We start from the raw sequence: 12,401 nt of genomic DNA, 5'->3' as shown, positions 1-12,401 counted from the left end.
CAACCAATATAAATTCTTAGTGCATTTACTGAATAATGAAAAAGAGGGAAGAATGTACTTTGTTCTTGGGGATATCAGGTTTGCATTTCTGGGGGTTTTGTTTTTTTCTGTATGGGATTTCTTTTTTTTTTTTTTTTTTGGTTGTCATCCATGCTCTCAACTTTGTGTTTACATCATACTGTTAAGCGTATTTGATATGATCATAATCCTGCTTCCCCAGGTTATGTCAGAGACACATAAGCCCTCCGTGATTGCTTGGCATGCGTCAGCGGTGGCTGCCGCGCTGCAGGAACACGCTGAGTTAAGCCTCCGCGCTGCAGCAGCCAGCTCAGGACATGCACATGTGTCATGTAATGTGATCAGACAGTCATCTTCCCCCGTAGCTGTGGGCGCTGTGTCCATCTCTGGAATCCTTCTCCGAACAGGGGAACTGCTTCCTGACAAAGATGACAAGTAAAACCTCCACCGATTGACGTGTCCCCGTACCCCCACGATAAGGTGCAGCTACCCGTTCCACCCTGCCTGCTGAGAACCAAGTGTGTCCAGCTGGTTTGTCCTATCTGCCTGGCAGGGCTGGCTCGTTCTATTTGTGTCTCCAGATAAAAGCTGATAAAAAAAACCAAAGAGCTGAAAATGGTGTGGCCTGTCCCTCAGAAGGTGAGCTCTGCCGGCCTCCTGATAGGCAAAGAATCCCAGGCAGTCAGCAGCTGACTCGGAGCTGGAGTTAAGAGGGGAATGATGGACAGGGGAGGGACAGGAGATGCTTAGGAGTGCAGCTCCAGCAGCACTGTTCAGAGCTGTTTTGTAACAGTCACTTGGCTTGCTAAGGAAATACACTGATGAGTGTTAAAAGTGCAAGTTTAATTGGATTCTGCGTTATCTCCAATTGTAATAAATAAGTTTTAATTTCTGTTTTACTGGGAGTACGCTACTCTTATCACACCAGATTGTTATGTGCAGGCTGCGAGGATGGAGGGTGAAATGAGTGGTTTGGAGGGACAGAGCTGGAGCCCTCATTGTTTTTTTTTTGTCTTTAATAAGCATTGACATTAACAAGAATGAATTAGTAGCTTATAAAGTTAAAAGTTTTTCTTGTAAGCATCTATGCACATGAATAACTTTTCTGGAAAAACTAAGACTATTCACTGCAGTGTCTTTTACATATGTAAATGTGTGTGGGATCAGGCCCTAAATTACGATGTGCATGAGCGGAGATTTTAGTATCTCAATTTAAATTGTGCTCTGATACAAATGATAATTTTCTGTCATTGTCAGTTGATTACAGTTCATTTTACCCTTTTGCATGTACTAGGAGAGGAAACTTTGAGGCTAGCAAAATTGCTATAATAAGACTTTATTATTAAGCCTGTGATTCATCTTCTGGGTTAGAGGGAAATGCTGGTTTCAATACAGTGTATTGCGTAACGGAACAAGCTTTAAGCTTTCATAGTAACAATGTGAAAGTTTGCACAGCTTGATTTTGGTACATGTAGAGATAGATTGCATTATCTTAACAAGGTAATGTAGTATTTGTGGTAGGAGTATTTCAAATAGTAAACAGTGTTCTTGGTCTTGATGTCAAATATAAATTGGAAAACAGTTAGCTTCCGTGTGGTAGCCTAAACTAAAAAAAATAATAATCTCATAAATACGCAATCCTGCCATGAGAATATGAGTGGTGTCCTAGAGTTTTCTAGTCCTCATTATGTAGCATAAATGTCTGTAATTTGATTAGGCTATACCAGGTGAAAATGTTTCACTGTGTATGAATGTTTTACATGCTATAGTGATATCGGATATCAAAAGGCAATTATGAGCTAATATTCTTGCTAATTATAAGGCAAAGCGAAGTCTTGGCACACAGGAAGCATTCCACATACCCAGAGTATCCCACGGAGGAGAAACTCTTAGTTTCTATTAAAACATTGGTATAAATTAGCATAAAGCAGTTTCTTAATTATGGAAAAAATGTGCTAACTTTCCTCTTTTGAGTTAGATGTCTTTCAAGCTTGTTTAGGAAAGCCCACATCAATAAGTACTTCCAGAATCCTCTGTGGTATGTTTAGGTTCCAGGATCAGGTCTGTTTCTTTTATGTGATGACTTTTGCAAGGCTACATCATCTGTAGCTCAATGAGCTTGACAGGGAAGGGGGAGGATTCCTAAGTTTAGATTTTGGGATGCTTTGTAATCTTTGACTTTGAACTGGATCTTCCTCCCTTGAAGGACTGGGAAGAAGTTAGGGTCATGTAAGCAGACACTGTATCAACAGGGTGGAATGTGTTTTAAATCATTAGTTCTTCAACCTTTGATCTGTCATCAGATTCCTTCAGGAGGCTGCAAACTGGCTGCTGGGTAGTTAGTGCTATTAATAGTTCAGTGTCAGTGGATGGAAAGTTTAAATATGAGGACATTTTTGTAGTAGATACCCAGTGCACTGGTTTAAAGATTTCTGCATTTCTACAAATGCTTTTCAGAGACTGATCTCTAGACATGGTAACACAACTGGTGGGTAGAACGTGCTTCTTCCTGAGCATCAGGAAATTATACAAGGTCCCTTGAAGCTCTGAATCACTGAACCAAAGAGCCTTCTTTATGTAAAAGCTTTCCAGGCTTGTAATTCTCTTTCAATACACCATGGTTCTGCTTGCCAGCATGGAACTCCCTTTTTCAGCTTGGTTATTGAAACAGCCTTTATTGTTATTAAGGCTTTTGATTTTTCTCAAGAGTATTTTCATTTTTTTCCTAAACCTGAGTGTCTCAGCTTTCATTTAAAGAAGAGGGCATTTCTCGTCGTTTAAATACAAAACATTGGAAAATATGAACCTGAAATGCTCTATCAGCAAAATACAAATAAAAAGGACAGAAATGTTACAGTATTCTGACTTGGGTGGTCAGGACTTTGGGATCTGACTCAAGATGTTGAAGGATTACAACTCTGCATCCTTTATCTATGGTAGAAGGACCCATGGAAAGGAGTAAGGAAGAGTACGTTGAGATTTTAAGGGTGAAAATGAAAGAGAAGTACTTGTTGCTGAAGAGACTAGTACGCAAATCAAGTGAAAAAGTGAAAAGTGAGGCACACTGTTATCTGTGTGCACAGAGAAACGTTATGAGGATCAGTGAGAACACGTTTAAGAACATCAAATCAGGTTGGAACAGTTCAGAAAATCCAGGGAATGATGGGATTCCGCTGTTCCTGGGAAGTTAACAGAGGTTAAAATTTCTCCCATGGCAGGAAATGTGAGTCAGATGTGAATTCATGTGTTCAGGTAGCTTGATAGGAAAGCCAGCCTCAGTTGCAGCTCTGAGAGTAACTGCCATTTCTGTGTTTGCAAATCTTTGCCGCTGTGTCCTGGAGCCTGTTCTTTTTCTTCCAGTGATTCCTGTTGGTATGTCATTCAGGCGCAGGGTAAGGGCTGGGGAAGTTTGCTCTAAGATACCCTGGTTTCTTGCTAAACAATCCTAACCCTTCCATAACCCATAAGCAGCAAGGAGAGCTCTGTCTCTACTTGTTTTCAATAGCAATATCCTGTTTTATTTGGATCTTCTTTTCCAAATGATTTTTTTTTCTGTTTGCATATAAAGCCCTGAATTGCTAATTTTTGTTGACAAGAAAAGAAATCCCAAGCAGTTTCATCCCATTCTAAAGCGGATCCTTCTTTTGCTCTTGAGGTTTTAATGCTGTTAATGGCAATTGGTTGACACTGATCTTAGTTTGGTTGGGTCTGAGGTCTCTTTCAGTGACCAAACATTTGACTGGAAATGAAATTAATTGCACTACTTGGCTGATGTTGAGGAATGCTGACAGATGCCATGTCAGATTTTAATAAGCTACTGGATCCCTTTGAAAGTTGAGGGCCAGCAGGATGCTTTGCAGGTTTGATGAGCGGGGCAGAGCATCCTTATGAGAATTTGGAAAGTTGCTTGGGTTTGTTGTCAGTGTATCCTTCGTTTGCCTGGCTTGTTTCACAAATCTGTGGATGAGATGGATTTGGTTCTGTTCTTAATCCTTGGCTTGCTTATTTATAATCAATCTTTTTGGAGAGATCTCTCATCTAGATCTCTAGATCTCTACAGCCAAGCTATCCCAGGCTAAACTTTGACATTTTTCCACCGATTGCATTTTCTTCAAGGTTCATTTCCTACAGACCCGTAAATGACTTTGATCTCCACCTCGTGCTTAGTTTAATGTGAAAGGTGTTTTAAATGGTTGAATGATTCTTGCTATTGTTTCCATCCTGGTGCACAAAAAATGGATATTTCAGTTGGGAAGCTGTCACATTGCTACATTATGTATGGCTGTTGTTAGCTTGCCGTTGAGCTCAGGTACTAGCTATTGTCTGTTAAATTGCTAGAAAGACTGAAATATATGCATGTCAGGTGCGGGCAGGAAGGTTTTCCTGTGCAGTATCGTTTGATTTGTCTCCAGCGTTAAGGAGAAAACCAAAGCAAGCTGACCTGGAAGGACTAATAGCAGTGTCATGGTGTTGATTGGGAAGTTGATTAAGTTAAAACTCAGAGCTCATCTGAAACTCAGTCATTGCTCGTGGTTTCAGCTGAGTGAATGCTTGCACTAAAAGCTTAGGAGTTTCACTCAGGTACCCCACTGAGAATTACTTGTGTCATAAGGACAGTGGCACGCATGAGTCATGCAGCCAGGACGTTTGGAATGTTTTTCACTGAAAAGGTTTTTCAGGGGAAGAGGAGAGAAGGGCCTGGCTGGAGCCTAGAGGATACTATTTGTCGGGATCCCAGAACCATTTATGAAAAGAGGGAAGAAATGTAATCTCATCTTTTACTTGGGAGGTATTTTAGCTGCTAAACCTTTCTTCCAGCTGGTGACTAGATAACGGAGCACATCTTAACGTTACCTGTATTTGTTCCACGTATATAAAGCTCTTTTGACTTCCCCGGGTTGTTTGTACAGCCAATCTGTTGAAATGAGAAGAGATTCCAGAACCACTGGGAATGTTGGACACAGTTCCAAATAGCTTGGATCAAAATGCATCTCTCATCAGTGTATGGCAAAAAAAAAATATCCAGTGACAAGAGTGTGACAAACAGTTTTCAGGATCTCGGTTACAGCTTTTTGCAATTTCTTAGTGGTGCTTTGTAATGTTTCTGTAGTGGTAGTGCTGCAGCACAGCTTCTGAGATTTACCCTTCTCATGGGGTCTTCTGATCAGACTTTGAGCTGCATTCATTCTTCAAATGACTTGAGGAACCGGAGGTTATGCCATCAAGAAAAGTGTTGATAAGAGGAATAAAACAAAGGCAGAGAAAGACTTACTTCATTTGAAATGTGGAAACTTTAAACTTTAATAAGAACATGAACCTTGCCTTCATCAATACAGGATTTGTTAAGCTCTCTCTTAGGCAAAAAAAAAAAGAAACAGATTTTTCCTGTGTATTTGTTTAGATGTAGATGATAAACTGAAACATTGCCAAATTCCTTTCTTCCTTCAAACAAGAAATCCATTATGTCCTAAGAAATAAATGTATGAATATTTCCCCTCTTGAGAACAGCACCATTATTCTATGAAACTTAGAAATACAAGAAAGAAATAAAACCCCAACAGGAAATTGAATTTGCACCTTGTTTAATGAATGGTGACAAAGCAGATCATTACACTTTTCTTAATGAATAGCATTCACTTTTGCAAACTGAGAGCCCATGCTCATAGGGTCTACTTGTGTGGTTTTTCTTTCTTCAGTGTTGAAACAATTTTTACTTAGGACCTGGATTTTCAGCTCTCACTGACAATAACCCTATGGAAATCCTACATAATGCTCAGTAGGATCAAATGCTGCTTCTATGCACTTTGAAGAAATCTGATCTCTTCATTTTCATCATATCCGTTAAAGCTTGGAAGTGACTCAAGAATGATCTGAGTCCCTTGGAGATCACAGGCAATTGGATTGCTTTTGAACAGCAACCTTTTGTTGTAACAGCCCGGGCTCGTGAACGCACACCCTGTAGCTTTGGTACCTGACAGCAGCATTGACAGTATCTCCAATCTTCTTGTGCTTCAAGGATGCAAAATACCAGCTCCAGAGAGAGAGAAAAAGCTTGTAGGTCTGCGTTTTCCATACTGTGTGAGGCAGGACTGTATTCCAGCTTATTCCATTCACAAGGGAGGCAGAATGGTCTGTTTAGAATATGAAATCCTTTGTTATAGAGACTCAGAAAAAGGCTGAGTTACTCCAGGAGCTGTTGAGGATAATGATTTTTTTTTTTTATTTATTTAAAGAAAAATGCTGATTTAATTGTCTCTGTGCTTGTGGTACCCCAGGGAACAGAAATGCTCCCCATCATCTCCTGTTTCAGAAGGGAGGTTCTGGTCATGTAAAGTGGAATTTCTTCCATTGCATCGAGCAGGAAGAGTTCTTGGGGAAATGTTATTCTCCTGTAGAACTATTTCCAAGGGGTGGATGTTTACAGAATACCTCTCGCTTTTTGCCATCTCAAGCATGATTTGTGCATTGCAATTGGCTCCACTAATTAATTCTTTCCATCAGCATGGGAAAAAATAAAATAACATAATTTGATGTTTATTAACTATCGTAATTTTGATATTCATTTTTCTGTGATGGCATGTTATTTTTATCACAGCGATTACCTAGATGACACTATTGGGATTTATTGTACGTACGGACTAATCACAGCTGGTATCTCTTCATTGCCTCTGCTGTTTGTGGCATGAACGATGCTGGGCAGATGGTCTTTCTTTTTAATAAAAACGATCACGATTTGTCCATCGTTTCTGTGGTATTTCTACAGTGGTCATAAGCATGAGTGCGAAGGCGATATGTTTAAGCTTGAGGGGATTTGTTATCAGAACCATGACTTCTGCCCAGTTACAAAAAAGGAAAAAAAAAAAGAAAAAGCTGCTTAAATCCCTTCCTTGTTTGCACACCGCATGTACACCAAGTGTGGATCCAGCCATGCTCATCCTTTCTGATTTGATCTCTGACTCAAAGTGAAAGCAGCCTGCTGGAACAGCATTTTTCTGATCATGGATGTTAACAGTCTGGGTGACCCTTGTTTCGCCCATGTAGCTTAAAGCTGTGATTAGGGATGGGAACACATGTGCTAAATCGTCTGCAAAAATCCGTTGTAGTGTGGGGGTGCCAGGACTTGCCTTTAATTCTCACAGATTGGTGTGTGCTTCCTGCTGTGAGTACGCCCAAGATGATGGATCTGCTGGTGGTTCGCATCATGTTCTGCTTGTGCCTGAATTCATGACTTGCCAGTATGAGAGAAACTCATTCTGAGTTATTGACAAAAAGAGTGAGAGATTGGGTGGAAAGGAAACTTCATAAAGAAAAGGGCAATAGAGGGAGCTTCTTTTTAATAACGGTAATTGCTTTCTTTAAAAGACTTGCCAAATAATTTTATCCCCCATTTTCATCGCTAGGCTTGAGTCCCTGTGGCCATGCAAAAGGGATAGAGCTTAATAACTGTGAGTGCATGAATGCTTCCATTCCAAGTTTGTAGTGTTTTTTGCAAGCGATGATCTGCCACAGACCTCTGTATGATGTATTGAAACTGGATTTCAGACGAAGCTAGAACAGAGGTTGCATTGAAAGTTACTTTTGATCATCCTACCATATTAGACCCATTGCCTCGGCAGGTAAAGAGAGCCATAATGACTAAACGAGTTTTTCAAAAGGTGACTCATTGGTAGAACTGGGGACTGTAGTAAAGAGCCAGAGAGTTCATATATGCAGCTTCTGAGGCAGATCCAGCAGCATGCTGAGTGCCTTCAGCTTGAAGGTGAAATATATATATATATATATGTAGACTTGGACCTTAAAGCTGCAAGCTGAATTACAAACTAAAGGAGGTTAGGAAGAAACTTTGCATAGATACAGAGTACTCCATAGCTCTTTATGAAATTTAGTGGCTTCTGAAGCATCTATTATTGACCACCCAGTGACAATGCTCCAGTTTGTACACTGTAACCATGGCATCTAACAGTCTGAATATTGGTGTAATCCCTAACAACTTCTAGGCACTAAAGTAGAATTCTTGGTTACCCCATGATCTAATGGTAAGGAGGGTAATTTAGAAAAACAACCCTATTGTAAGTAGGCTTAGGTTTTGCCTCTGGACCTCCAGTGGAAAATGCCTAGATGGTCCCCAACTCAGGAAGAGTCTGAGGGGATGTGGTGCAGAGGTCACAGTATTTTCTGCCAAAATGGTTACATGGTATTGTACTGTTAGTTTGAAAATAATAATTTAAACAAAATGGTAATCAGTAGCAGAAAACAGAAGAATGGAAGTCGAGTTTTTTCTGTAGGTGTACCTGAAAACCAGCATAAAGCATTTTGCAGCATTATAATAAAGCCTTAACAGTAGTTCTCTGTGATCTCCTAAGTCACTGATAACTGAATTTTTGCTGCTTGTGGATTTAATGCCACCATGAAATGTAATTTGTTTGCACATGAAATATTTACACTGTTCTATGCAGAAATATGAAACCAGAAAAATGCTAGCACTGGTACCGCTTCAATTCCAAGTTGCGTTTTAGTGCATTCTGTTTATTGCTATTCTATTAATTATTGTTACAGTAAAACTCATTAGACTTTTGAGGCTTGGCAACAGGCAAACACATAGAGTTTGCAATCCCTGCCCCAAACAACTTGTGATTTTAATTTACAAGGTGGGTAGCTAATAGGATATTAGCTCATTATAAGGGGGCAGAGAATGAATGTTGTGTTCAACACTGTGCTTGGAATTTGTGGTGGAGAGATCAGTTGGACCTAGTTCCCCTGATGATCTTTCTGTATTTCATATTTTAATTTTTCAAGGGCTCTGTAACTGCAGGGACCTAGAATGCTGCTTATTTATTTTCCCTTAATAATCAGAATTTCTGATATTCGATATTTCTGATATTTGATCTGAATGTACTTGAATGTTATGAAGAGGGATGAGATGGAGTTGCTTGCAGGGTAACAGTTAAGCTGGCATCTTAGACCACTGTGAAAATTAGATTCTCTTACTGAATTACGCACATACAGCAATATTCAGAGGAGCACTAGGAGTGGCTGAAACCAAAATGCCCAGGAGCTGTCATATACATATAATTCAACTTGCAGCTTCTATTTGTTCTTTCTCAGGTGAATAAAGAGGACTTTAAAAGCTCACATGAACCAAGTAGTATTTTTGGTGCTACTGAGGGACGTTAGATAGGTTCGAGTCCTTTATTCAACACGAGGTAAAGCAGAAGAGTGAAATTCAGTCTTCCATCTCACATAGCTGTTCTGGGATGGATTGCTTTATTTTTTCTGTATTGACCAAAAATGCCAATGTAGCTCTATGAATATTTTCTTAAAGCAAAATAGGCATCTGGTTGTGATCTGTTTTGATTTGGGTGAATAAGCATTTAACAGTGAAAACTGTTTACTTTAATCCGTGAAGTACATGGATTATAGTATGTGAAAGACTAACAGAAGAGCAGTGCAGATTAGGCACTCAAAGGTAATAGTAATTCTTTGGACATTAATTTGTTCAGAATACAGGGGGGAGAATACACTTTATTACTATTTGCTTGATTCAGTATTCAATATACTGTTGTATAGGTTGGCTGCATATATCATGAAATATATATAGTGGAGATGTAACTAGATTTTTTTTATAGTGCTTTATTGTCTCTTTACTGCATCTTACTCCTAGTATTTATGTCTAAATTAATACTGTAAAATCAACCCAAACATTTCAAAGATCATACATTTTAAAGCAAAATGAAAAGTATTAATGCAGCAATGGTGCAGCAGCTCAGTGTTATCTGGGGACCGGAGGAGTTCATCTAAGCCATACAACGTTGCTAAAATATTCATTGTTTCAAAAAGATGCAACACCTTGAAAGCTTCTTAAAATAAAGTTCATGCTTACAGGAAAAATGTATGCTATTGTATAACATAACAATCTGTCCTATTTATGGAATCGTATATTTTCTTCTGTTCACCTCCAGTTCCAGAAGTGAAAGAAAGATTGTATTGGTACAAATAATTCTGGTAACATGATTACTGGATGATTGGGAGGTAACTGAGGTCTTGGCAAGGACCATGCACATGAAAGTTATGGTTATGTGGATGCCTCCAAGGAGAGTCTTTATTCCAAGCTCTCTTGTAGCTGGAGAATGCCCCCCATCTCCTGGGATGTCAAGGCAGACAGTGACAGGAGGAGAAAGCAAAAATCTGACAGAAGGGAGCAAGACCACCAGCGTCATCTCATTTGTTGGCAGCACGGATTGTGGCTGACATTCTTAGTAGGTATATTTTTCCAACCTATCTATGTGGTTTTTTTCTTTCAGTGTGTGGCTGTGATTTGGCACAAGGAGGCTTTTTCATCAAGAACGGGGAGTATCTGTGCACCTTGGATTACCAGCGCATGTACGGCACCCGCTGCAACGGCTGTGGGGAGTTCGTGGAAGGTGAAGTAGTGACAGCTCTGGGAAAAACTTACCATCCAAGCTGCTTTGCCTGTACTGTTTGCAAGTAAGTCATCTCTTTCAACTTACATGGTGTGAACTCAGCACAAAGGAAATGGGGGGAAAAGTAGCACCATGAGACACAAGTCTCCGGATATTTCTTTTCGGGAAGCCTTTGGTTTGAAAAGATTTCATAGAGAGGGAGGACCCAAAAAACAGGGCCTGTTCCTTTGTAGTCTTGGAGGGAAATAGGACAGTGGAGTTGTACAGAAGTCAGAATCTGACAGCAGTCGAATGGTCTGAAACCTAAGGCAGGACGGTGACATGAACAAGAAAGGCAAGAATCTGCATTCTGAGATCGTACCTTCTTGGAGATCCCATCACAGGATGCATCTGGAAATTAGCGTGATACACTTGCCAGGTGCTACCCTAATCTTTCGTAGCTATCTCTGATGAGTAGTTTAAGTACTTTATCCTACAGCCTGGTGCATTTTTCAAAACCTTTTCTATTGGAAGTATTTTGATCATTTTTCTGTTTGGTTTTAGTGTGTGAATTTACTGCATGTTAGTAATCATGTGACGTGTATGTTTCAGATTCATTGCCCAAGGACAGTGTGAAAGTAGATGATACAGTATGAAACGTGACACCAATTTTCTGTACATAAACTTACATCAGTCTTTTTATGTTGAATGAACAGAAGATGAGTCATTGGAATAGATTCATGAAACACAGTTTTGCTACTGATTTATTTATGGAAAATTTACTTAGGAATGGCAGTAGAAGGGTACCTAGAACAATGTCTTAAACATTTTGTTATGTGGAAACAAGCAAATGTTCATTTGTTAAGCACAGATTTGGAATGAGGTGTGGTGTAGGGGAGTCTGTGCTCAGCAGCTAAAGCTACATACTAAAGATTCGGCGTTACTAACCTTCTCATTTTAATGACATGCTCATACAAAATGTTGTTCATCCTCTGTTTTATACACCAAATAAGAGTTAACAGCAATGTCAACTTCTGCCTGACACACGTTCTTAACATTTTGGTGTGTTCAGCAAATAATCTCAAGCTTCCACAGCGCTTTCAGCTTTTCCCTTTCTCATAACACCATCTGCACAGGTAGCAATTACAGTGGTGGTTCTGTAATGTAGATCCCTATTTTAAAGCTCTAGGAAAATGGATGTGGATAACGTTTCTTTTTTTTGCAAACTACTACATCCTCTGTAATATAGTCATATATTTCATTGCTGAATACAGATTAAATTAGTGTGTTTACGAAAGACTAGCTCCATATTCCTTCACTAGCCTCAAGAGCAATTCAGACACTTCCTTTGAGTTCTCCTCTGTACCATTTCCTACCCGCAACATCACGCTGAGACCATCATAAATGTAGCTGTTGTGTCTAAGAGGATTTCACTGTCGTCCATTCATTAGATAAAGTATGTTTGATAGCTTTTTTAAACCAAAGTACAAGGCAAGTCTAACCTCTGCTCTGCTTGCATCCATGGTCTGGATTTCTTCCAGTGCCTGGGTTTGCCAAGGCCACATTGCAGAAACTATTTGGCCTGAGTCTCTGTAAAATACTGATTGCACTGGGTGAAGGCAGCAAAATCAAGGCATAGGGAACAGAGGAAAATTTCTGGCATAACCTTTGCTAAAATACATTTTTCTCTTTAACTCTCCAGGCGTCCATTTCCACCGGGCGATCGAGTTACCTTTAATGGAAGGGACTGTCTCTGTCAGATGTGTGCTCAGCCAATGTCCTCCAGTCCAAAAGAGCTGTGTGCCTCAAGCAGTAAGTATGCTGTCTTCTTTCTGAAGCCTCTCATTTTACCCAGGCTGATCGTCATTTGGTTAAAACAAACTTAATGCAGTCTTTGGGATTTTTACCTTTAGAAATGGGAACTGTCTCTGAGAACCATCTTTTTTTTCTTTCTTTCTTTCTTTTTTTTTTTTTTTTTTTTTT

At 39.6% G+C, this 12,401-nt stretch overlaps 1 protein-coding gene across 12 annotated transcripts in view; it reads left to right on the top strand.

Moving 5' to 3' along the window:
* Positions 1–12,401, top strand: part of ABLIM1 (actin binding LIM protein 1) — a 197,014-nt gene that overhangs the window by 98,373 nt on the left and 86,240 nt on the right. For all 12 annotated transcript variants that reach the window (XM_014958447.1, XM_014958511.1, XM_014958495.1 and 9 more), the window contains exons 3-4: positions 10,320–10,503; positions 12,121–12,230. In XM_014958447.1, coding sequence (XP_014813933.1) covers positions 10,320–10,503; positions 12,121–12,230 — 294 coding nt within the window. The remainder of the gene's footprint in view (positions 1–10,319; positions 10,504–12,120; positions 12,231–12,401) is intronic.

The sequence above is a fragment of the Calidris pugnax genome, unplaced genomic scaffold, assembly GCF_001431845.1.
Source record: "Calidris pugnax isolate Ruff unplaced genomic scaffold, ASM143184v1 scaffold4, whole genome shotgun sequence".
Lineage (NCBI taxonomy): Eukaryota > Metazoa > Chordata > Aves > Charadriiformes > Scolopacidae > Calidris > Calidris pugnax.
The sequence above is the reverse complement of the archived record's forward strand: the minus strand, read 5'-3'. Positions and strand labels throughout refer to the sequence as shown.